The sequence below is a fragment of the Mesocricetus auratus genome, unplaced genomic scaffold (genome assembly GCF_017639785.1).
Source record: "Mesocricetus auratus isolate SY011 unplaced genomic scaffold, BCM_Maur_2.0 Super-Scaffold_100691, whole genome shotgun sequence".
NCBI lineage: Eukaryota > Metazoa > Chordata > Mammalia > Rodentia > Cricetidae > Mesocricetus > Mesocricetus auratus.
The window spans coordinates 40,324,828-40,352,245 of NW_024429267.1; the positions used below are offsets into that span (position 1 = coordinate 40,324,828).

The 27,418-nt window shown below is 46.7% G+C and overlaps 1 protein-coding gene across 1 annotated transcript in view; it reads right to left on the reverse strand.

The window, feature by feature from the left end:
* Ephb1 (EPH receptor B1) overlaps positions 1–27,418 on the reverse strand; it is a 422,319-nt gene that overhangs the window by 143,033 nt on the left and 251,868 nt on the right. The window contains exon 4 of the mRNA XM_005072022.4: positions 313–468. Coding sequence (XP_005072079.1) covers positions 313–468 — 156 coding nt within the window. The remainder of the gene's footprint in view (positions 1–312; positions 469–27,418) is intronic.

Consider the following 27,418-nt stretch of genomic DNA (forward strand, 5'->3'; position numbering starts at 1 on the left):
GCCCAAAGAAATGTTTTAAATTTTTGTGGGAAGAGGTCATCCTAGAGGAAGACACTCACATCTGGAAAGATGAGCGTGAACGAATTCAATCTTAATCAAAGGTGAGCTGTTGAGGAAGAGAGAGAGAGAGAGAGAGAGAGAGAGAGAGAGAGAGAGAGAGAGAGAGAGAGAGAGAGAGAGAGAGAGCCCGTTTCAGCACCACGGCCAGCACCCACCTAGCATTTCCTTGGAGGTTGACCTGCTCTCTTCCCAGCTCCAGGTCCACCATTTGTAATCAGACTCCCCAACCCATAGCCATTACGAGACACTTACTAGTGCAAGCCACTTCTGGGGGATCAAAGTCTGCTCGGTAATAGCCAGTCCGGCAGGTGCAGATGGGAGACGCCTCTGAAGGGGAGCGGCTGTTGGAGGGGCAGTGGGAGCAGCCGTCAGCTTCCTGGCTGGCCTTGAAGGTCCCCGCAGGACAGGCTACAACACAAAGATCATGTATGAGTTAATGGAAGAATGGCAACCAGACACCCTCCCCTGAAAACAAAAATGAAGGTTTTGCCATCTGGAACAAAAGGATGCTGAGTTACCTCCTCACACCAAGATTCACAGAGTGAGCATCTCAGATGGAGGAACCCCTGCTTAATATTTCAGTTCTTCAAACATCTTGATTGTGGCACTTCTCAGCGATTTCATCTCTCAGGTATGTCAACAGATTTCACTAGTAAGGTGAGTCTAAAGTGTAACTGGGTGTCTGGTACACAAATGTCTAGTCCTTCCTCCTGTCTTGACAGCCAGGGCCTCTCTGAGCACTTGACAAAGGAATGTAGCCTCATAGTCTCAGATAAAAAGAGGTCTTCATTGACAATGACCAGACTTTTGATTCTTAAATGTCATATTGCAACAAACACAAGGGGCACTGAGATGTATGTGTTCATTAGCATTTGCTATGAATTACGGCTAAAGGACTAGAATTTACAAGCAATTCTCTAAAGAAAAAATTAAAGTGATTTCAAAGTCACTGCCTTAACAGCATCATTCTACCTTAATTGCATTCTTATGTGCTTTCTAGAACAGGGCAAGTAAAAGAGAGGGCTTTGCAGATAGCTTGTATCATGTCCTTGCAGTCACCTTTCATAATGCAACAATAGGAAAGGTTGGGGACAAATGACATAGTTTAGTGATTACTTGGACCGTCCTCATTTATGGGTACCTCTTCTAGTTTCTTTGAGAGTCATGCTGTTAAGAGTCATGCCATGCCAAATAGATGACACTAGAAGAAACCATCCTGAGTGAGGTAACACAGTCACAAAAAGGGAAACATGGCATGTACTCTCTCATATATGGATTTTAGACATAGATCTGGGGAGTGCCAGCCTACAATCCCATGGCCAGAGAGTCTGGGAAACAGAACATTCATTCAGCGGCTGATGGAAGCAGAGGCAGACTCCCATGGCTAAGCACTGAGCTGAATGCAAGAAAGCCAGTAACAGAAAGGGAGGACTGATGACCAAAGGGATTAAGACTGGGCTGGTTTAACCCCCAGAAACAGCTGACCTGACAAGGGTTAACTCTTGAATCCCAGGCTGATGCCTGGGAATCCAGCATGGGACTGATCAAGACCCCCTGAATGGGGGTGTCAGTAAGGAGGCCTAGGTAATCTATTGAGCCTTGGGCAGTAGATCAGTATTCATCCCGAGTATACACATGAACTTTGGACTCCCACCCAACAATGTGAGATGCACTCTCACCCTGAACTCTTGGGGGGAGGGTCTAGGCCCTGCCCTGGATGAAATGACAGACTATGGACACCCCCATAGAGGGCCTCACCCTCCCTGGGGAAATGAGGGGATATTGGGGGATTCGGGGGGGAGGGCACGGGAGGAGGGGAGGGAAACGGACTTGTGAAGCAACCTTGTTTCTAATCTAAATTTAAACTTAAAAATAAATAATAAAAAAAGAGTCATGTCATGCAATGCTTGTCTCCATACTGCCCCCACAAACTGTGACTATGTCTTATCTACTGAGATCCGGGACATGTGGTTTTTACCCTTGCTGATTCCCCAAAATTATAAACCCATTGTCCCTATTTCTCCAAGGACTGTCTATACCACTTCATTCCCTGATTCTCCTTGTATCCCTAAAGCCAGCTTTCATTAAATCTTGCTTGAGATTGAGTAACTTACTGCTCAGGCAACTTGTTTGGACTTCCTGCAACTTCACTAATCCATTCAACAAATATTCACTGAGCATCTTCTGAGACCTGGTTGCAGCAGTCACAAGTTGCCTTCTAGGAGTTTTGGATCCACCATGGCCACACTATTTGACTTAGTTAGGGCTACTATTGCTGTGATGAAACACCATGACCAAAAGAACTTGGGAGGAAAGGGTTCCTTTCACTCACAGTTCTATATAACAGTTCCTCATCAAAAACAGTGAGGACAGGAACTCACACAGAGCAGGAACCTGAGACAAGAGCTGATGTAGAAGCCATGGAGGGGTGCCACTTACTGGCTTGCTCTCCATGACTTGTTCAGTCTGCTTTCTTTTGGAACCCAGGACCGCCAGCCCAGGGATAGCATCATCTACAATGGGCTGGGCTTTCCCCTATCAATCACTAACTAAGAAAACATCCCACAGGCTTGCTTACAGCCCCATCTTATGGAGATATTTTCTTGATTGAGACTCCCTCCTCTCTGATGACTCTAGTTTGTGTCAAGTTGACATAAAAGTAGCCAGGACACTATTATAATGCTATGTGATTGTCATTTGAACAGAGCTGCTGTAAAGGTTCCACTTACATGAAGCTCATCTTCTCAAATATATTGTTCTCTCCTGAAAAGTACAGAGGATTCTTTAATAATAGCAGTAGCCACCATCTGTTAGCTTGCCTTGTTAAGTGTTTTACGTACATTACTCTATGGGGTGGCTATTATTATCTTCATTTTGCTAATGAGGAAATTGGGACATGGAGAGGTTAAAAACATTCACAGGATCACTCAGCGGGAGAAATGATGGTGATGGTACTCATGTAAGCTAGTTCCAAAACACTAACCACTTTCCTGCCAAGACAAGAAGAAAGACTAGTCTCCTATGTGGGGATTCCTCCATCAGCTGCTCACTTGAAGTGAGCAGACAGTCTCAAGTTATGCTGGATGTGCACTGGATGGGAGCTCATTGCAGTTTGGAGGAAACCTCTGTGAAATGGAATATTCTTGAATGGCAGAAACCAATTGGATTCCATAGAAATACAAGATATTTGAGTTTTCAGTGCCCATTACTTACAGAAAACATGGACTGAAAAATACAGAATAAAGTTAATTGTTTACTGCAGAATGTCTCAGAACTTCAAAAAGTGTGGTCTTGAATGCTAGGCTTCCTTTCTTCTTTTCCTTTCTGTTTTTCCCCAGGAAGGCCTCCTCTGCAGTGCATCCCCTAGGACTCACATTCCTTGGAACACACTGGAATACACTGCTGTCTCACAACTGAAGGGCAAACAATAACTGCCGTTGTAACCCATGTCAGAAATAGGCCACTCACTGACCCATGTTAACACATGCAAAAGGAAATCTCTGTAGCAAGAAAAAGACTAAGTTTGAAAATTCAAACAAAGAACCAATCAATGAAACCCCAAGCAAAAAGCATCAACTACCGTACTTGGGACAGCCTAAATCTGGCTCATTAATCGCCTTTCTCAGCCACTCTCCTCTACCTTGCCCCTTTCTCTCTTTCTCCTCTCCTGGATAAGTGTGACCCCCTTTACATGGAGTCTGTAGTGTTCCTACCCTGCCCAGTCTCGGCTGCTTCTGTGCAGCAGGATGCCTTCCTGGAAAGGGGAGGGGAGCTGGTGACTACTCATGCATTCATATTCAGTCCCTGCCACACTGTAATTTTCTTAATGTACTGGTCCAAGAAGAACAAAGTGTTTTCACTTTCTTCTCAGCACTTAAAAGCCACCTTGCGTTACATTTAATAAGTTAACAGCATAAACAGTCATCCTGATATCCACAAGTGGAAGGGGGATTTGGAAATGCCTTTCTCTGAGATTTCTGATGAAGGAATATGGGCCTCTGCCCTGCGTGACTGGGTCTCTGTATTAGAAGGATGCCCCAAAGAGAGCAACTAGAGGGGAGAGGGTACAAGATGAATTATTTATTTGTGTGTATGAGGTGTATGTACCTCTCTCTCTGTCTCTCTGTCTCTCTGTCTCTCTCTCTCTCTCTCTGTGTGTGTGTGTGTGTGTGTGCATGTGTGTGTGGTGAGTATGCAGGTACAAGTGCAATATTTGTACATTAATGTGCACACATGTACCTGTGGGGATAAGGGAACAAAAATTAGGTATATTCCTCAATGAGTGTCCACCTTATTTTTTGACATAGGTCTCTTGCTGAATACGGAACTCACCAAGTCTGCCAAGCTGGCCAGCCTACAAGTTCCAGGGATCCTCCTGTCTCTACCTCTGTCCCCATCACTGAGCTTACAGACATGTGCCACTGTATCCTGCTTTTTATTATGAGAGTTATAGGGATGTGAACTCAGGCCCTTGTGCTAATATGGCAAGCACTTTTCTTACTATGATATCTCCCCAGAACCCCACAAGATGGACTATAGAGAGAGGTTCAGACAGTTGGAGGAAAGAGGTCTTAGAAAGACCTGACTCTATAGTTCCTAAGGACTTGAGAACTGGGCCATGGCTGCAGTATCTTAGCTCTGCCTTCTAGATTTGCTGACCTTACCAAGGTGAACATTTATGAGTTATAGCATTCCTTAGGGGCTCTATTTGCTCATCTATATAAAATCTATACTGCTCACAACTCACAGGCCAGTAGCATTTAATAAACTCAAATGTGTAACAGAGCTGGCACCAGGATAGCTCCTCTCAACCCAGTTTATACAAACCCATTGAAATTAAAGTTTTCTTTGAGATAACTTTACAATTCAAAGTCTAAATAGACATTTGGAGCCTCAATGAAGGCATTAAAGTCTTATTAAAGTCAACAAATTGAAAAACTATGTTCCTGCCTAGACTATGTATGTCTAGGTGATTAATGAATCATTATATCAATAAAGATACATTTTACCTATAATTTCAAAATAGTCACATTTCAGGTGTTAATAGTTTAATGAAACCTGTGAACAGTCAGTCTCTAAACCTTGTAAAGACAGCCTTTGTATGTCCATGCACTGAACTTTGGAATTGTAACTTGTAATCCTGCTGGCACAACGTTTTCTCATATAGTTTATGCTTTAAATAGCAATTAAAGTGGCAAGCTAGTACGCAAACCCTTTTAAACTCATCTTGTATCCAATGCCACTAATCAGAAAGAGATGTCGACATCATTGTTTTCTACTAAGAAAAAATAAGAAAAGTGGACTTCCCTTGAGAAAAGGCAGCTTTAATTAGAAGTGATATGTGGAGCACATGAGTCGATTCTGGCAAAGACTATATAGACATATAGTCCAAAGAAATGAATGTTAAGGGCCTTCCTGGCCAGGTAAACATAGCTCAGTAGTAGGCAAATGCTCACTGTGCAAATGTGAGGACCTGAGTTTGATCCCAGAACACAATCCCAGTGCTCCTATAACAGAATGAGAGGTAGACAGAGGAACATTCCCAGGATCTCACAGAGGAAAAACAGAAAGGAACTCTGCTTCAGACAAAGTAATAGCTGAGCTCCAACTTACCAGGTTACCCTCCTACCCTGTGACTTTCACTTGAGCACCATAGCATGCATGTGTCCCCCGCAGGAACATGTGTTCGCACTCACACACACGTGTGTGTGAAAAAGAGGAAAGAGAAAGGAAGAGAAGTGACTGACTTATAAAAAGAGTAACAGTGAAATACTGTTAGCCATGTGTGAACACTTTTGAGGTAGATAACAGCTATTTGCCTTGATGTTTAAATCTAGTTTTCTTCCTACAGAGAATCATGATCCAATCTTCTCTATGATGAAGAGCATTGCCACTTAGCCACTGTTTGCTGAGTACCTGTTGGAAGCCAGGAGCCAAATTAAAGGAATAGAGTTGTAATGAAATGGTGTCGTGGACTTTAGGGGCATCCTTTCTGATGTGATGAAGCTGACAATAGAACACTGCTTCTAAAGCAGATCTATGCTTGTTTGTATACCAGGGACCAGTCATCCAGGACACACACACACACACACACACACACACACACACACACACACACACACACACACACACATTTTGGGAATCCAGCCTACCACATGAGGCATCTTCCTAGGAGGCAAGATTCAGAAAGAGAGAATGAGGGATGAGACTCTGTTGCTAAGGTACTTGCCTAGCATGCTTAAAGCTATTGGTGTGATACCCAGTCCTGAGTGAACCATACAGGGTGGTGCATGCCTGCAATCCCAACATTTGGGATATGGGGGCTGGAGGATAAGAGGTCCACAACCATCCTCAGCTGTATAGCTAGTTCAGGGACAGCCTTGGGCACAGGAGACTGTCTCCAACAACAACAGCAAAAGATTCAGAAGGGAAGATGATGACAAAACAAGAAGAAAGGGGTAGAAAAATGGGGGAGGGCAAAGAAGACCTGGGCAAGGAGCATTTGATCACCCTTCTAAGGGTGGATGAGAAGTCAAGAGCCACTGACTCTTCCTTGTGTGTTCCTGAAAGATAGCAAGATGCCATCACATAGGACTGTTTCTGATACAGCAGGGACGGACCACAATTGTCTTATTTCTTTAAAAGTAGGGAGGTTACTTCCTTATTTTGTAAGTGATCAGGTTCAGACAAAGGTTAAGCTAGCAGAGCAGAAGTGGGGGTAGGTATACATTTTGCATCCTCTCTCCCTATTCCTGGCTTTGGCCAAGGGAGAGCATGAGACCTGAGTGCTCTATCCTTAAACCAATACATACATCCCATTCTCCAAGCAATACACACATTTCCCTCTCCCTTTGAGCAACACGAGGAGGCTGGCACTTGTCATCTCTAGCAGAAGGTCACCTTGGAATGCCCCCCCACCAACGTCGCAGAGCCTCAAAGCTGTAACAAATTGCCTGCTGCTTACAATGCTCTTGAGAACGCCCCTCCCCTCCCGTCCCTGCACGAAGCCTTCCAGTGACACGGAATCCATCACCTACAGTACTATTACTTTATAAAGAAACAGATTAAGTGTCTCATAAACAGTGCAGTGATTGAGATAATGGAAAGCGCCTCTCGTCCCCGTCTGCAGCATCAGGTTATGAAGCTTCTCCAAGCAGCCAGGAAGAGGAAATTAATAGAAGCAAGAGGGAATAACCACTTTTATGCAATTTCCTCAGGAGATAGTGGACCATCTAATCTTTATTGGAGCCCTTTAACCTGTCACTCACCACTCACCAGAGCCTCTTTAGCTCTCGCAATTTTTCCTGATATCTAAGCAAGATAAGACGGAAACCTCAAAATATTATTTGATAATTTTTCAAAGGTGGAGGGTGCCCCCTGCCTCCATTGCCTCCCTTCTCAATGGAGGACTCAGGAAACATTTTTATGCAGCAGAAATGGAGGAGAGCTTAACTATTCTTCATGCATAGTCCAGGAGGTCAGCACTGCTCTGCAGGAAGAGACTCTCTCTTTGCATTTTAAATGTGGTTTTTCTCTCCACCACTGCCTTCTGTCCTTGCACTCTCTTTTTAATAATCTGATTACTTCTCTTGATCTAATTTTTTTCCCCAAATGAGTTTGCAAAGGTTCATGCCAATGAATATTCATCCCCTGCTTAAGATCCAGGGCTTCTTTCTCAAGGCAGGTGTAACTGAGCAGCTGGTTCAGGGAGGTCTGCCCGCCTCATGGGCTGACGTGAAGGGGCCGAGCGCATTCCTGCTCAGGAAGAGAAAGGTTCACAGAGCATCGACCCATCCCACCCCCATTACCTCCACAGCTTGCTCCTACTCTGAGGATGTGTCTCTTCGCAGCTGCTCAGAACTGCAAGCTAGGTGTGGTGTTGAGGGACCATGCACAGGACTCTTGTGGCTAGAGATGCCAGGGGTCTTACAGCATGAATGTTAACTCTAACTGTCCATCCACCCACCACCTACCCACCCATTTATCCATCAGTCACTCCACTCACATATACATACATACATCAATCCACTTACCCATACATCAATCCTTCTACCCATCCATCCACCCACTTATCCATCTATCCATCCATCCATATATCCATCCAATCCATCCACCCATCAATTCCCCTACCCATCTATCAATTACTCTACCTACCCATCCACTCATTCATCCATCCATCTACCCATCCATCTATCTATCCATCCATCCATCCATCCATCCATCTACTGCAGTAGTTTGAATGTTCTCTGAAGTCTGACTCTAGGTCTTCTCATTTTTGTGTTTTCCTCTCTCCTGTACACAGCACAAGTCTTACACACATATGACTGGTTAAAATGGATGTTCACTTAATGTCTACTGGAATAATACCCCAAAGATCAAAGCTGTGACAATAACAACTGCAACAAATGATCCTATATTAGAGGGAAGAAGATGAGGGCAGAATTATACAGTAGAAATTCTTACAAATTTTCTAGAGAGTTACTTGATGAAGACCTCAAAATATTCAAAGTATTTATTCAAAGGTTAATACTCCCAAAGGTAAGGTAGGAAAATATGGGAAAAGACTTGTTCGTGAACGCTTGTCACAGGGTTAATTATGAGGCAGAAAAAAGTAATGGAGATAGGGAGGAAAGAAGGAAAGAGGAAAGAAAAGGAAGGAAGGGAGGGAGGGATGAGTGGAGGAAGGGAGAAAGGGAGGGAAAAACGGAGGGAGAGAGGCACTTAAAAGTCTAATAAGAAAGTATTAAGTAAATACAGAACATTCATATAGTGGAATATAACATAGTCATTAACATTGTATCTTAGAAAATATTTTAGAAGTGAATACTGGAGCTATATAAAGAGTACAAACTTCAATTAATATATATATATGTGTATATATATATATATATATACATCATACTAACTAAAACGAAAAATAAGAGTCTGTATTGTTAGAAATTATTACTCTGGATATTTTATCAGTATTCTTGATACATACACACTTTGGTATTCAAAGAACATATATTCACTACATTTCAAGGGTTTTTTTGTGCAGAAGATACTGTGTATGGATGCAGGCTCTGATCCCAAGGAGAGCTGGATAAGGCAAGATAAAGTGGTCTGTGAGCTGGAAAAGGCTCTGTAGCAGAGGTAGAGGAAGTGGAAAGTGAATGGGAGTCAAGGAGGTTTCCCAGAGCAGTCAGCACCTGCACAGGCCTTCAGAGGACAGGTGAAAGCAGATGGAGAGAGGAAAGGGTGGGGCAGAGGGGAGACAGCACCAGGATTCATAAAGAGGGGCCCCACTTGCCTGGGGAAGCTGGAAGCACCTGTAGAAGTGCCCAGGACCACAGAATAGTTATGGGGGCTGTCGAGGAAATGGGCCAGGGGGCATTCACTTATACATCACCCAGGGCATGTGAAGTCAAACAGGTCTTCCGGTCTTTCCTCCCTGGGCCCAGTGCCAAGTGTAATGGCCTGTGTAGTTGGGACACTTAGTTGTGTCATACGCCCGTGTCACTCATGATGACACTTGCTGAAATTGATGCGTTCTGCAGGCATCTTGACACAGACTGTAAGTCACAGTGCCATTAAGCTACTAACACAGCAGCAGTGGTAGCAAGTCAGGAACTCATTAGCATAGAAGATGCTGAAGAGGTGGGTTTGATAAGGGGCGGGGGTGGAAAGCTTTGCCTCAATGCAGTGGAGAAATCACAAGATAGAGCCAAAAGGTAATAACAGAAGAACAAGGGCCCAAGATGGAGGGACAGGCTCTTGGGTTCCTCAGCGGGTAGCCAAGCACATTAAATATCTTAGAAGCCAGTACAAGGTTCTCCTGAAACCCTGGGCCAAGGTAAGAAGGGTACTTTCTAATGGTCCATGCTAATGCAGCAGACTGCATATTTGTGTCCCCTAAAATCAACAGGCATTTAGAGCTGGAGACTCTGGGGGTAATTAGATCCTGGTGGACAGAGCCTCCAGGTGCCCATACAAGAAGAGAGGGGAGGTAGCCTGTTTTCTCTGTTCTCAGTGTCATCTGCAAAGCAGGAAGTGGGCCCTCACCAGATGCTGCACGCAGGCAACTTGATCTCGGACAGCCAAGCTTCCGGAACACTGAGAAATAAATGTCTGTTGCTCAAGCAGCCCACTTTATACAATGTGCAGTAGAGCAGAGTTGACCAAGGCGTGAATCATCAGCACCTGGAATTGCAGACACAAGGGGTCTTGGACCCTATCCAGACCAACCACCTCAGGGGACACGTATGTCCTGCATCCCATGCTGCGGTAGTATGAGGGTCTGAAAAGCTGCTGGTTGCTGGAGTGTGAGCATAAGCAGGCCACTTCCCACCTCCAAACCCTGGGAACTCTATCTGCAACAAAGGGCACAGAATCATCCCCCTCTCAAGCTAGTGTAGAGATTTGTGTGATGTTTAAAAACTTCCTACAACATAGTGTTGCCTTAAGAAATGGCAGCAAGTTTCTCTCTGCAAGCAGCCGGGATGAGTGCTCTCACCAACTGGTTATTGGAGACACTTACTGACCACTTGTGACAGACTTGGAGATGGGCAGGGCACTGGGAGACATCAGTGCATGAGACCAGGAGCTGTTTGGGGGGATCATTTATCATCTATGGAACATTACTAGTAATAGGCTCCCTGTGATTCTTGACAGGGACAGAGGTCAATGTAGGAAAGGACCCAGACAGAGAAGTTAGGGCAGGACTCATTGGAGACTGAACCGGATCCTCTTGTGTATGACCATGTGTTCATCCGAGACTTGTCCCCTACCCAGCAGACAGAACTAGAAAGGTCAGTCTTACAGGCTCACACATCCTTGGAGTGGTAGGGGGACCTTCAGGATTCTAGGATATCACAGGGGAAAGAACTCTGTCCTTGTATATGCAACATTTGCAACCAGCAGACCTACCTTACAACCTCTCAAGGGACAGATTGACTTTATCCTCTTTATCCCAGCACAGGCCAAGAGGGGTGGGGCTGGAGGGAGATGAGAGAGCACCCAGGAACACAGATACAGTTGGGAAAGGAAAGAACAAGGATCTTAAAGGGCTGAGCTAGGAATGGCTGAAGACTGTGACAGAGTGGAGTTGAGACCTTTCTCAGGGTAGCCAGTGAGTAGGGTTTCACTGAAATTATCCATTGCCCCAATCTGCCTCTGGATGGAAGCTAAAGGTGGAAGGTGTGGCAGGCCCTTCATGTGCCCAGATCATGTCTCAGAGAAGCTGTATAAGCATACCACTCTGTTCCCATGGAGACATCCTGGAGTCTGCACACAGGATACAAGTACCCATGCATGGGGCAGGAGACAGTAACAGTCAACACAGGAGGAGCTACCAGGCAAATGCTGGGCAGACACAGAGCCTGGTCCTGCACTCTTCTGCAACCTTGAAAATGCTGGCAGAAAGTAGCAAGAGACAGAGCAGGGTTCTGGCAAGTCACTAGCCAGGCTAATGAGCGAGGTGGCTTGCTCACTCCCAGGGCCTTTAAGGGCTCATCAGTGGAAAGGCAAAACCAAGAGAGGCAAATAGTCTAAAGATTGTTTATGATCCTCTTTCTACAGAATTCATCCTACAGAGATAATCACATGTGATTCAAAGCAGAACTATGGGGTTTTCATGACAGTTTATAACATGTAAAAGGGACAACCTAAAAACCATAAATGGGAACATCATAATTTAAGTTACTTTCTATTAGTAAGCTTACTGACCTGTACTAATATTGGTTATCTATTAGTGACTGGAAAAAAATCCCACATATAATAGGAACAGGCAGTATTCTTCAGTACTAGTAATAATGATTTTATAACTTTTAAAATATACAGTAGTGAGATGAGGGTGGTATTTCTCATGTTTTCTGATTTATATTTTTCCATTTTATGCAGTAAACTCAGAATGTTAGAGAGCCACTCTGGTCAGGGGCAGTGTCAGAAGGATAAGGCAGATTGAAAGTGGGGTGTGTAAGTGCCCGTCCTCCGAGGACCTCTAACTGCCAGGCTCCACCCACAGAATACTTAAACTGCTGGACCTTGTCCCTACCCTATAGAGTAAAAATCCCAATCTCTGGACATGAAATCCTACCGGTCTTCACCCTGGAAAGTTCTACCCTGAAAAATTCCACCCACTTCCCAAGAAACTCTATGTAAGCCCCGTTGTTTCTCGCCTGAGCAGAGGCAGTCACCCTCCTGGGTTTTCTCCCTCCCAATAAATCTCTTGTGTGAAGTTTGTTGTGCGTTGTGACTTGTAGCTCTCCTTGTGCTCTGGTTATCAGGATTCTTTTGCATCTGAACTGTAACACAGAATACTATGTGGGAAGCAGGGTATGAGGGAGAAGCAGGGTGTGAGGGAGAAGCAGGGTGTGAGGGAGAAGCAGGGTGTGAGAGGGCAGTGGGATATGAGTGACCTAAAGGTTTCACAGAAAACCCTCGATGGGGAATGTTCTCCTATGTACATGCTTCTTTTATTGGTTCATGAATAAAACACTGATTGGCCAGGCAGGATAATAGGTAGGACTAGGAGACAAGGATGATTCTAGGAAGTGTAGGCAGAAATGCGTCATCATGTGATCCCAGGAAGTGACGTAGCTGGGCAGAAACTGCCACTAGCTAACTATAGAGGTCTGTACAGACAGGCAGGAAGTGAAATAGCTGGGCAGCAGCATGATATATGCAGGGACAAACAGAAAATTTCTCTCTTCTCTGCAGAGATATTTAGGAACAGTCACCATGTAGGACATGAGAGGAGTAACATTGGACCCTTTCTCCAGTAACAAAAGACCATGTGGAAATACTTAGATTATTAGAAATGGGTTAATAATTTAGACAGAGCTAGCCAATAAGAAGCCATAGCTAGTGACCAACAGTTCCCTAATTAATATAGCATCTGTGTGATCATTTGTGGCAGGGCCTAGCTGGTTCAGAAACATTCATGTAACAAACCCTCACTTAACTTAGGTCTCCCATGGGCCCCTCATCTCCATGTCCTCAACTCTACCTCTTTGGCTACCGTCAAAGTCTGCCAAATCAGTGCCATTTATTTGGTGAATATCTGAGACCTCTTCCTATATGTCATCATCACCTTAACACTGGCTAAGAAGCTGCTGTGCACAGAAAACCTGGTGTGCAAGATGCCTGGTGAAGTTTAACCCTCAGAAGGTTAACTCTCAAGCATGTGTTTCAGCGCAGGATCAAGACCCTTTTGATGGCTGGGCACGTGGCTCCGTAGATAAAAAGCACTTGCCATGAAAGCATGAGGACCAGAGGTCAGGTCCTAGAACCCATGCCAAGATGGACATGGTATTGTGTGACAAACAAGGGACTTCGTTGTTAAGACAAGGTGGAAGGTGAAGGCACACCTTGGCACATGTGAACCTGCACACATAAGAGAACACACACACACACACACACACACACACACACACACACACGAGTGGTGAGTCCTTGAGAAGGTGAAGCCACAGTCAGGCAGGCAAGCACAAAATGAATGAAGGGGATGAAGAGGATGGTCCATGCTGGGGCATGGAGGAACTGATGCTCTATAGATAGCTGCCTCTTTCAAGGAGGTAGCATCCTCTCCCTGCTTCCCTTTCAGCCACCAGTGAGCTGCTTCACTGGGTCCCTAGTATTCAAAGCAGAGGAAGATGAGGACCAGATCAGTTCAGGCACCCTAATGAGCCCAAGGTTGTCTGTCCTCACAGGGACCCCTGAAAGCTGTCCTAGGCACCCACTGTATCAGCAATGGCAAGGGAATCTCTGGCCATCCCCTCTTCAGTCCTGTGTACCCCGGGGCCCCTCCCCAGCAGAGCCCAGCTGTCAATGTTCTAAAAATGCCATCAGTCTGGTGGCTCTGTGCCCGCTGTGGACAAGTGGGACATATGTGGGCCATCAGGCAGCTTCCTATGTTTTCAAACTGCAGTGTTTACCCTCAGAGAAAAGCCTTGTTTTTAAGTATTTCCCCCAACAAACACCTTGGTGGATTCAAATAACTTTAAACAAGGTCTTGAGATAAATAAAGGTAGGTGCTCACTCGGTCTCTAAGGGTTGGACACGACTGCTTGCTCCTGCCCAGGCCTCAGGCACCAGCAGGTCAGCCTGGGTGAGTCTTCCCAGGGATGACACCACCTTTCCTAGCCTTGTCTTGTTTCTCAGAGTAAACTCACAAACAAAACCAGAATACACATGCGGACACAGACACACAGATACACAGACACACACCCACTGAGGCATGCACATATGCACACACACACAAGTACACAGGTATGCACACCAGAGATGTGTATGGTAACATATACCAAAAGAAAAGAAACAAGGAAAGAAAGAGAAGAGAAAAGAGAAAAAACAACTAAGTTTGGGTGTATGATATAAATCTCATTTTCCCTCCCAATCTGATGAGGCAAATAGACTTTCTTTTAGGAAGGTTGTGGTGGGCCCTCCATTTCCTCTGAGATTTTGGTGAGCTCACAGTTCACGGGCAGACAGTGTGAGAAAAGCTCTCTGAGACAAAATCAGGTGAGCCAACAAGCAGGACAGTGCCACTGCCCCTGACTGCTGCGGCAGACATCACTAATCAATCATTGCACTCATTCCTGACCAATGTACTATAGAACTCTGGATCTTCTCTTTTCTTTTTATTTATTTATTTGTTTGTTTGTTTTTGAGGCAGGTTCTCACTATGTAAACTAGGCTGGCCTTGAACTCACAGAGTTGTTAGGATTAAAGGCACACACCACCATGCTGTCCAAGCTCTGGATCTTTAATACAGAGCTGAGGCAGTCACTATACCTTAAAGACATCTGCCACATCTCAGACCTGGAATGGTGAAAAGAAGACAGGTGGGTTGGCCTGAGGTGGGTAGTCCGGGGAACATCAGAACATGGCGGTGTTCAGGCCTGCTCTACCTGCCCACGGGGCCCTGTCATTGGGATGGGTCTAACACAGTCCCAGGGCTCACCCTTGCCTCCACTCCACTTCCTCCACCGCTTCCCTCTCTCCCCCGTGGAGGTCATCCCCACCACACAGTCTCCTTGCCAAGTGGGAAGCCAGGCGCCTAATTATGCTCTCGGTGTGCATTGGTGAAAGAGGAATAATGGAGAAGTGAGTGTGCTAAGAGGAGCCGTATCTCCAGAGAAGGTCGAGTGCTGCATAAGTGAAATGCAAGATTAAGATTCCCACCTTCTGCGGTGTACTTGATAAAATAATTTCGCTGTGACCTTCACAGAAACCCAGGAGTAAAAACGGGCACCACAGAGTCTGCAGCTTTCCCCCAGGTCACCAAGCCACAAGCACATAAATCTGCCAGCGATATTATGCAGCATTCAAGGGGGACGGGCAGAACAAATAAATGGCTTTTACTTTGTGGTAATGGTGGAGCAGAAGCTTTGGGGCTGAGATACTCATGTTGAATCACCAAAGTTGTCTGGACAGATAAGACAAGAGACCTGCCTGCCTGTGTAGCGTGGACTTCCCTTGTGTGGCAGAACAGACATGGCTGTGGACCCACTTAGCAGAAGGCCAGAAGAGAAGAGCTTGGCGGGACAAGCAGGTAAGAGTAGGCAGGCATTGAAGTCAAGTCAAGCTGGCTCATCGTCAAACACCTCAGGAGGGTGTCTGTTTGAGAGGGTCTTGGATCCTGCAACACAGGAGTTACTGGAGGTCTCAAAGTTACTCCTGAGAAAGTGGAATGACCCAAGAGCCATGAAAGGTGCTGGGATAATGAGGTTATTTGTACCCAAGTAAAATAGCATCCAATTTCAACTGCCGAAAACAACCCACGTTTGCCTGAGCTTTGTACAAAGGTTGAAGGCAGGAGATTTGGCCAGTGCCGTTGACCTGAGCTGTGAATTTTACTCTAGACCTTGCTAACCCCAAAGGCATCTGTGAGCAAATGAAATGAGACTTGCAGGTATTGCATGGGGAAGGCACCCCATTCTGAGCAGCACTATGAGGCAAAATCTTAGCTTGGTCCTGGGGCTGTAACAGGAACGATGGGCATCTCAACCCATGACAGCCTGAGTAGGTTGAGGAAGATGGGAAAGGCTGGGTAGCTATGCTCTCAGACTGACCATCCGTCCCCAGGTACTCAGAGGTAGTTTCTAATGAGACCACACTCTTCCTGTCTGCAGCCTCCTGGATTGACATGTTATTGCCTTCAGGGACACCAGTTATTCGTTTATTAAGGGAGGAGCCTAGAGCAAAGGTCAGAGGTGGTAAGGGTGCACTTGCAAGCTTAGATCTGAGTATGCACTTAGGGAAGCAAGAGCCATTCAGCTCCCCAAGGCCTGAACAGAGAGGCTGAGAAGGAGCAGAGGGACAGACTGAGTACAGGCCCTGCAGCAGTGGGGGGTGGAGAGAAGGCCCTGAGCATCTATGAATTCAGAAAGGACCTACCTGAAGCAAACAGGGGTCACAGGACCGGGGCTAAAGAGTGGCTGACGTCCAGTTAGAAGGGTGGACTTGAAACTGGTCCCTCTGCTGTTGAGGAAGGAGCCTGTTTTCCTTGGATAGATTTGGAGCCAGGTTACCAAAGGCCTCTTATGAATATGAAAAACTGGCATCTTCTACAGGCATGGAGCAGGGTGGGATACTTGAGTACAAGATCTGTTCCAAGCCAGTCACCACCTACCAAGATCAACTATAAACTGCCTTGATGTTAGTAAGTTGTTGTATTCATTGTAGCATCAAGGCTGGGGAGAGGGTTCTGTTGGTAAGGTGCCTACATGAGGGTCTAAGTTCAGAACCTTAGAAGTCACATACGTAGCCAGGCATGGTAGAGCATGCTTGAAACCCCAGTGCTGGGGAGGCAGGGGGCAGGCAGAGGTAGGTATCCCAAAGCTCTGTAACTGGTCAGCCTAGCTGAATCAATGAGCTTTGGGTTTAGTGGAGAACCTGAAATATTAAAGATGGTAGCCTGGGAAGACTGCTCGATGGGTTAAGTGCTTTCTACACAGCATGAGGACTTGTGTTTGAATTCCAAGAATCCACATAAAAGTCAGACATCATAGTCCATGTCACTTACCTCTGCTGCTAGAGCAAGGTGTACAGAAGAGAGAAGAGAGAGAATCCCTGGAAGCTTGAGGTGCACAGCAGTGAGAAACAAGAGACCCTGCCTTAAAGAGGATGGTAGGTGAGGACCAACATCTAAGGTTGTCCAATGACCTGCACATGTACATTGTGGTGCATGTACGGCCACAGTCACACCACACACACACACACACACACACACACACACACACACACACACGGCGAGGAGAGGAAGAGAGGGAGGAAATAAAAGTGGAGAGAATGATCAAGGAAAGACACCCCACATCCGCAGCTCGGGATCCACACCTCCACGTGTGTACTCACACTAACAGCTATAAATACCACATACACATACAGGCACATGAAATAACAACAAGACAGACATGGTGGTGCACACCTGCAACCCCCACACTTGGGCGATGGAGGCAGCAAGACCGGTAGTTTAAAGTTGTCCTCAGCTGCACAGGGCTTTGGAGGCCAGCCTAGACTGCAGAGACCCCATATCACACAATAGCAACAATAGTAACAATGAGCAATGACCAGTTTTCACCATGGCCAGGTTACTTGCTCTGAATGGCCCCATGACCCCACAGCAGCCCTAAGATTCACTGGCTGTAATTTTTCCAAACAGGAAACTTAGGCTCAGGTACATTATCCAAGTCATATGCACCCTCATTGTTAGATGTGTGTGTGTGTGTGTGTGTGTGTTGTGTTTTCTGGAGACCACACCCATAGGATGTCCTAACCTAGGGTTATGTAATTTATTGCTAGAAATCTACCCTGTGCCTTGCCTATATTAGGTAAGTATGTTGTTGCGAAGCTACATCTTTGGCCATCAATATTCCTAAAATCACAATAGTCTTGCATTATTTCTTCTTCTCATAAGCAAATATAACTAGCAAACATCTTCTTTCCAGCCAGGCTGCATAAGGAAGAGACCAGCAGTCCCATTTTGCAAGCAGTGACACTAAGACTCAGCAGGGTTAAAGTTGGCCAGTGTTCCCAGCTAATCTCTGATAGGGCTATGTTGGTTACTTTTCTAGTTGTTATGACCAAATACCTGACAAGAAGCAGCCTAAGGAGGATGATCTTCTTTGGGCTCTCAGTCTGTGGCACGAAGTCCAGCATGGTGGAAGTGTGAGGTGTTTGATCACCTGTACCCTCAGTTAGGGGATGGGGAGGGGAGTGGTAGAGGCTGGTGCTCTGCTTGCTCCCCCTCCTCTCTCTTGTCTGGTCACCTAGCCTTTGGGATGGACCACCCACATCCAGGGTCTGTCTTGCCACCTCAGTCAAACCTTGGTAGAGATACCCCCACAGGCATGTCCAGAGGTTGGTCTTGCAGGTGACTCTCAATCTAGTGAGTTGACAAGATTATTCATCAGAGAATGGAAATTCAAAGCCAGCACCAGCCCTGCTTGGCCCGCAAACTCACGGTCTTTCCAGTTTTTTCTGTGGAATGTTGTCTGTGGAGGCTGTGGGCTTTCTTTATACATGTACATGTGAATAAAGACTGGAAAATGCCCATGTTCACGTGCATCTGAGTCCACATGAGAGGCTTGGGCACAGATTCATCTCTTTCTGATCATCAAGGGCATCCTGCCGTACTTTCTCTGCCTCCAGGAGGAAAAATCACACACACACACACACACACACACACACACACACACACACACACACACACACACACACACAGAGCCCCATGGCCTATGTCATATGTTGTTCCTGTTCCCCTCTGAGGCCAGCTGACCTGGATTCCTGACCAGGCATGAAATCATGATGTATGGATGTGGTCATCAGGAAATCTGCAGGGGCCTGCTCTGGAATGGAAATTCATCTTTCCAGTGGTTTCTGGGGTGAAGGAAGAAGGAAGTACAAGAAGTACACATAAAGAAGGAAGCGGTGTCTTCCAGTGGATGCCTGCACAGCCAAAGAGGGGGCCGGAGTGTTCACAGAAGCAGTTGTGCCCACCTCAAATGAGTACCAGCTGAAGCTTCAAGAAAAGGAGACATCAGCTACTGGTGTAACATGACACCTACAGTTAACACTCTCTGACTCTTCAGTCCAGGTCCCCAGGTGAACTATGTCTTTCGGCTTATGCCTGCTTCCCAGATTACTTCAGGATGAGTGAGCAGCTATAGAAGTAGCCACCCTGCTGTCTCCCCTTGTGAGGGTACAGAACAGAGAAGGCCAAGTAAGCTCTGTGCCTTTGAACACAGATGTCACCACAGCCAGGCTAATGATCGTCATAACTCTGTGAAGTGCCATGACTGAGTCCCCCTCCTCCCATTGTTACATACAATGCTCATTTGTTAATGACCAGGATAAAGGGCCATGAAACAATATTGCTCCTGTGTAACAGGGCTGTATCTCCATTTTCAATACGAACCCAGAATTTCATCAGGGGAACAAAGGCGACTCACCAAGACATGTCAATTATTTCATAATGACAGCTATTCAGCTCGTGAATTCATCAGTGGGGGCTTGAAATGCATCGGTTCATCAAGCACGTATGTGAGCAGGCTCTCACCGTTTGGGAATCGGGCCATAATTGCAATACCAACACTTTGACTTTCCATGGAATTTCTCAAGGAGACAAAGGGTTTTGACACATCCCTTTCCCACCCAGCTTTGAGCCTCAATGAAGTTTGTGAAATAACAAAAGCACTGCCCACTCCCACCCTGCTCCCAGACTCAGGAGGCAGAGACAGGAGGGTGGTGAGCTCAAGGCCAACTTGGGTCCTTTAGGTTCTAGTAGAACCAACTAAAAGCTGATGAAAATCCTATGATAGCTCACAGTAGCATATATGGAGGTGAGGGGGAACAGGCAATTAACTGGGAGAGGAAGGCTTCCTGGAGGAGGTGATAGGTAGTGTGTGTTGCGAAGCATGAACAGTAATTTACTTGGCAAATAAAATAAGGAAATGTATTCCAGGCAGAGGAAACACCATGGGCAATGTGGTAAAATGGCCCACAGATGTCTGTTAGCTGACTAGTGCTCTCTCTCTATGATGACCCATTATTGACCTAGTAAAGATTCTGGTGTTGTCGCATGGACTGACACCTGCTGTCCCAAATAGGCTGAAAAGTCTTGAACAGGAAGTCTGCTGGACAGAGCCTGGAGACAAGCAAGACCCAGGTGTGCCAGACACCCCCATGCTAGCGTCTGGCTGTCTGGCACTCACACCAGCTCCCTGGGCTGTGCGGCATAACCCTTCCTGCTCTCCTGCTTCCTGCTATATGGGTGTCATTCAAAGACCCTGTGGGGCTGTTTGGCTGTAGAAGTAATGGAGGCTCAGGCCTGGCTGGGGCTTCCCAGCCTTCCTAGCCCTGAGATGGGGCCTCTGCCTCAGCTCCTGCAGTCTCTGCACCTCCTTAGTCCAGAGCAGAACCAGCCAAATGCAAGGGGCCTAACCTGCAGGTATCACCTCCCTTATGCTGAGAAGACCAAGGAACTCCATCTTCTCCAAGGCTGGCCTTCCCTCCGCTCAGGAGATGCCTCTTCCTGGAGAGAACTGCTCTCTGCTCTCTGCTCTCAATCAGGCCTCCACTTCAGACCTTCGCAGGCCCCACTGTGGATTTATGATTTAATTTGTGTGTATGGCTCTAAGAAATGATTTCAGGGCTGGTCACTTAAGAAATGATTAAAGACCATCATTTCCAACCCACAGCACTCCCTGGGGGAAGGGAAGTGGTTTGAGACAGAGGGAGGTGTTAATAATACACTGAGATGGACGCATAGCACGAGACACCAGTCACCTGGGAAGACAGAGGCGGGGAGGATGGGCGGGATGCTGGAGGCCGCCATCTATGTGAGTGCCCAGCCTCACCTGACAATGCTGACACACTGGATCGTAGAGAAGCCACCCACATCCGACCTTCCTGATGCTATCTTTGCCTAGGCTGGCAGATTCCATCACAGGCAGGCCCAGCGAGCAAGCAGCCCAGCCTCCTGCCCCGGCATCTCTGCATCTCAGAGCAGTCAACCCAGGGCCTGAATGTGGGTGATCTCAATGAGGAGGAAGCAGGCGGCTCATAAAGGCACCCTCCTAGTAGTAGCTTTCCACGTGTTGACACAGACTGGAAATTCACACACGGGAGTTCTAAATCACCCCTGGCATCTCCTCAGTGCACAGACAAATGTCACACTGTCCCAATTTATGAGGTGTGGTTATAAAGTTCCAAGACCAGTAACGAGCTCACAAAGATGAACTCAGCCTCCCTCCAGGAATTCCTCAATGTCGGTGCTGTTCTCGATACCTCCTGATGTTCGGCAACTCACTCCTCCAGGCAAGAGCACAGAGGAACCAGGACCAAGCCTGCCTGTGTCTGTGCAGATGAAGGCAGACCATGTGAGAGCAGGAAGCCTCAGAGTGTCACAGGAGACAACAGTGAGGCCTCTGGATTCACCCTGAGACCTGAAGCCCTGGTGTGTTGGTGAGGCTCTTCCTAAGCCCTTGCAATCAGGGAGACTGTGATGCAGCCAGTCTGAACCTTGGGTTTGTCTGGGAAATGGGGCGAAGGAGGGCAAGGATAGCTTCCCAGTTTGCTGCATCCTGTAAGCTAGTACAAAGCATGATGCTGGTGTTAATTACAGCTCCCAAGGCTGCCTGTGCAGACCCCTCTAAACATCCATCATCATAAAGATGCTGAGACCTTTTCCCAAGGTTTTCCTGTAAATAGCAAGAATGCACATTCTCAATTATGTTCTGTAACACCTCTCAAGAAAGGGGAAGAACCACAGGTGGGCACTGCAGCGTCTAGTGTGATTTGTCCTCCCTGGGCTAACCTTGTTTCTAAGGTGGGGTGAGTGCTTAGCCTAGACTCATAGATCTAATGCTCCTTGAACATATGCTTGCTTTCTGTCAGTCACCTATCCTGCAGTTAACGCTGCAGAGGACAGCTAATGCAGCTCCTGCCACTGTGACTAATTGAGATGTGACTACTGTCCTCTCCAGGTTAGGTGAACTCAGGCACCCAGGAAGCCAAGGGTAGGCTCAACCCTGCCCAATAGAGGCAATGTGGAGATTCAGCTTGTCATCTGAAGTCAGGCCTCCCAGAGATATTTTCCCATTAGTCTGCAGGGCTTCTCCATCAATAATGAGGCCGAGCATAATGAAGATAAATATTTTGCAATGAATGGCTGCTTTTTCACATGGGAAAAAGCCATTCAAATTAAAGACACTTTGGTTGCTCTCTTTCTCTTTACATTTATTTCATTTTCTTGGCATATCTCTGAGCTGAAAGAAAAACCCTTCCTAAAAAAAGAAGATCAGGCAGTGGAGGAAATATAGCCAGTAGTGAGGGCAGCTTGTCTAGAATGCTGCCACCACAAGCACGGTCACGGTGCTGCCTGGGCACCTGCTCTGGGAAAAGGAAGATCCGCCCAGGACAGATCCGCCATGGGCTCTCTGTGCACCAGTGGACGGAGTAGGAGAGGCACAGCATTCAAGGAATTCATCTCCTTGTATTATTACTGTTTTTAATGTGTAGGCTTTTAATTAACTTGACACTAACTCTTGTTTACTACACACCTAATTAATTCCCTAGTTGAAGGTGTATGAGAGCAGCATGTGGGAGCACTACTGTCTCCACCTGTCCTCCCCAGCCAAGGGAAGGTGCTCCTCCTGATGAGACTGACTCTCTGCCCTATTGCCTAGTGTTCCTGTCCTGATGGTTTCAATCTCCTTATCTTGTCAGGTTTTTTTTCTTTTCTTCTCCTCCCCTTTCTTTTCCTTATTTTTCAACAGAGTTTCAAGTCATCCAGACTGGCCTCTAACTCCCTATGTAGTCAAGCACAACCTTGAACTCCTGCCTCTCCTGGTACTACCTCCTGCATGCTGGGACTGTGGGCATTCAGCACCACATCAGGCTCTCCTCTGTCTCTGGATGGCTCACAATCCCTGCCCCAAAGCCTGCAGCCTCTCTAAACTTCTTTTCTCCCAATCCAACTATCATCACATCCTTCTGGGCTATAGTCCAGTCCCCCCACTTTCTACCCAGCCTTGGTCAGATACCCATCTATTCATTAGTTCTCTAGCTTTCCCAGCTGTAGCTTAGCTTCCTATTCTTGCCAGAGAGATCCCACAACATGGCCTTTACTGATCCTCCCAACGGTGAGCCCAGAGCCCTGAATTTTCACTGTCCCTTGACATGGGGAAGAGGTCCCATTTGCTTATGCAGCTCCTCACTCTGCTTGCTTCTCCAGAACTGACAAAAGTTCACAGAAAGGGGGTGGGGAGTTGAGTCCCTAGGAACATGCCTGGACAAGGCTTTCTGCTTCCTCTGCCCACACATCAAGTTATCCAAGGAGCTGAAACTGCTCAGGGCCCTCTTCCTTGAAACCCATTCTGCTCCATGCCAGCCACAGGCATCTGCGTGCCTTAACCACAGAATACCCTGCCCTAGGTATGGGTATCACTGCCTGCTTACCTGACAGCTCCCCTTCCCCCCATCAACCCACTGAGAATACCATGTGCACCTTTGCCTGTCAATCCCCAAGCAGTGTTTGCAGACTCCTGTAGAATGAAAAAACAACTGGGTATATACAGCATTTTAAGAGCTGACATGTTTCTTTGTTTTGCTTTTTATTTTCCCTGCTATATGACTCTTAAGATCTAAGATAATTTTTTCATGCACAGACCACTATCTAGAGCACCTTCACTACCACCATAACCCTGAAATATATCCTACTCACTAAAGCTTCCCCCCAACCACAGCCTTTCCATGAATATATCCACCATCTTCCAGCTGACAAGAACATCTTACACAACATTCCTTCAGAGCCATGTAGGGTGTGGAGATGGAGGGAATGAGAAATGTCTTTTAGTATGTCCTTAACCTTTGGAAGCCCTCAAGCTCTCCACCTATAAATTTCAAATGATAGTAGTGCCAACCAACTTCATATGACTGCTGAAGATGGACCGTGGTAATTCAGGTGATTTGTATGATCCACACTAGAGTTCCAACATCACCACTACCACCATCGTTATCATCATCATCATCGTCATCATCATCGCCATCATCTCCATCACCACCATTATCACCATCATCACCATTTTAGTGGTTTTCACTGAACTTCTTGAGTAAGGGCTTTACCTAAGTCAACTTTGCACATTGCTGTGCTCAAGGTCCCACCCAATTTGGGTTCCTGTTAGGGTCTTGGGTCCTTGTTAACTGTTGGATTATCCTTTTATCATTGGTTCTGATGTCTGACCCCACAATGTCCCTACTGAAGCCACACGATTCTGCATTGCTCCTGGCTTCCTCATCCTTTCCATTCTCTACAGGGGTCTTTTGAGGTAAAGAAGGACTTTCTTTAAGCCTGAGTCCCTCCTCCTCTGCCAATCACCCATGCTAAGGAGAGCCCACATTGCTCGATCCTCTCCAGCCTGGGCCTTCTGCTAGGATCTCCCTACTCCTGCTGCTGTTCCATCTGCCTCACGAAGAAGCAGGCACAAACCTCCTCTGCTTCCTCTGTCTTGCTCCAGGAGCTGTGTGACTCTGAGCTACCCGCATGTTGTTAAACCGTCATCCTCCTCCATCCTTCTGTGTCTCCTGCCTCCTGGTGCCGCCTTGACTCTACATACACGGCCACTGCCTTGAGAGTCTGAGAAGATTCACACCTTCACCTAAATTATCTGTTGGAAAGTTACTCCCCATTATTGCCTTAAGCCCCTTCTCCGTCTGAAAGCCGAGAACTACATTTCCCAGAATGCCAGGCTAAAAGGCCTGGATTAGAGTCCACAAATGAAAAAGTTCCTATAAGACACTGGGGTGGAGTGAGGTAGCTGGAAAGATCAGAGCACCAGGTTTCTATGTGCCATTGACTTTTCAGTACTAGAGGTGGCCATGACTGTCACTGGCAGTGACTTTTGGCTACTGACCATTGAAAGCTAGTGGCCAACCTTAGACTACCTAGTAGCCTAGCCTGGGTTCTGGCTCTCTGATCTTTACGTTTTACAAATGGGGCTGAGGATGAAGCTCAATGGTAAGCAACATTGCATTGCCTAGGGTATTTTTAATTAGTTATTTTTATCTTATGTGTGTGATTGTGTAGCCTGCATGCAATCTGTACTTCCCAGTGTGTGTGTGCCAGGTGCCTATGGAAGCCAGAAGAGGGCATTGGATCCTCTGGAACTGGACTTAAAGGCAGTTGTGAGTCATCACCATGTGGGAATAGAGCCCAAGTCCTCTGAAGAGAAGCCCGTGCTCTTAACTGCTGAGTCATCTCTCGGACATCTCTCTGGCCCCACTGCTAGCATTTTTTAACTCTCTTGGTTTGATCCCAGGCACTAGAACTTTCGCAAGCATTTTAATTCTTACACAAAAATCCAATTCAGCCCTAAATAACCTGGAATATTCTTACAAAAATCCCTTTTGCTCTCTTCCCCACCCCCAGAAATGTTAACAAACAGGTTTTCTTCTAAAATAGATCTTTAAATTTTTCCCCAGACTTATACCTCACTTTCTGAGAGTTTGGAAGCAGCAGGATTGCAAAATGTTGAAGACTCCATTGTTCTTGTGAGTATAGGAGGAGAGTATAAGGAACCCCATCTCTCCCTCCCCTCTTTCACAGGTTCCACCCCTTGGTCTCCAGGTGGAAATGGATGGAGATTTGAAACGAAAGATACTGAACTGGGTACCAAACACACAGAGATGGTATGGCAGATACTGTGTAGAAATCACAACACTCAATTTTAAAGACAACAACATTGACCTCTGATAGTGAGATGGCAAAGTACTAGCAGGGGCCAGGACTCAGGATGAGGACTGAGCTCAGGGCCAGCCACACTGCTGTGTGTTAGGCTCCTACCAGCCTTTGAGGCCGTTGGTATCCCAATGCCCTATGACAGCTGTGGAAACCAATGTACAGAGAGGATTAAACACCCATGCCTGACTTACACTTAGGGAAAGAGTCCTTGGCACTTCTAACCATGACCTTCACCCTGGCACCGGTGTTTAAATCCTAAAGACGCTGAATCTTCTGCCACCAGAGGCCTGTTCTCTGGAGCCTTCTCACATCCTGATTCTCCTCATGCTCAGAACCACACTCTCCTGAGACTTTCTAGACAGGAGACCCTGCATCCCCTGCCTCCTCTGCCCACCCCACCTATTCCCAAAAGTGACTTGATTGATAGTCAAGCCAATTTAGCTTGCCCCAGGAAGCACTTCCTTTCATACAAATGCCCCAGGAAGCATGTCCTCTATCATACAACTCTGATTAACCTAGTGAGCTGCAGGAGTTTGGTTTTGATCAGGACAAGGGGAACTTCTTCTTTTATCTTCCTGTCTCCTCCACCTTCTCCTGGACCTCCCCTCCTCTTCTGACTCCTGGCTTGAGGTCCCTCTGCCTCCTCCTGAAGGCTCTCTCTGAGCACAAGACTCACCCTGCTCACATCACACCTCCAGCTGACTTTGCTGCCACCCCCAGTCACACTGCCCCCCCCCGCATGAACTCCTCCCTTTCAACCCCCTCTTCCCAACTTTACAAGGAATTCCCTGGATCCGGAGAAGTGTCCAAGCATTGCAGATGAAGGTGCCACTTTGAGGACACCCACGGGACAGGGCGTGACATGAGCCCACCACTCATCATCTCACCCAAAACCACTCCCAGTGGACAGCATCTCTGTTACAACACTGTCCTTGCTTCGGAGATGCTGTGCTGTGCTGACTCTTCCATCTAGGGGCCACCTCTGCACCCCTTTAGTGTCCTATGTATGAAAGTGAACTTGGAAGAGCTATTTCTAGTCAGGCGCCATGGACTGCTCCCACAACCTGGAGAAAGGGCATATCTGGGGTGGCAGGCAATAGGACAAGAGGCAAGGTCGCAATGACGAGTGGGCCACATCTCCAGGTTCCACTGCGGTGTGTCAGAGCAGGCACACAGAAACGGTAATTAGCGTACACATATCCACACATGCACAAATTGCAGAACCATTATTTTGTGATTTCCATAATGAGGCCTTTGGAATAATAATCAAGCTGAGGGAAGAGGGAAGAAGCATGGCCCTCCCTAAGGGAGCTCAGGTCTGTGCTTCTGGGTCCCTGGCCCGGCTCTCCAGGGTCACATGGAAAAGATCATCTGGGCTCTAGGAGGCAGAGCACTGACTGAGCTCTCCTCTCCTGTGGGGCTGTTGAACAGAGACTCTCAGGGATCTGGTGTCAGCAGAGACATGTAAAAGACTACATGCAACCCCGATTCCATGAAAACATGGTCCTGTGGGCAACGATATGGGTTTTTCATTGACTAGAAACATGGTTCTTTTAGATGGAGACATGGGTTTTATAATGATGGGGTTCCAGGTCCCATTTTGATGGAGGCAGGGGTCTTCTTTTGATTACACGCATG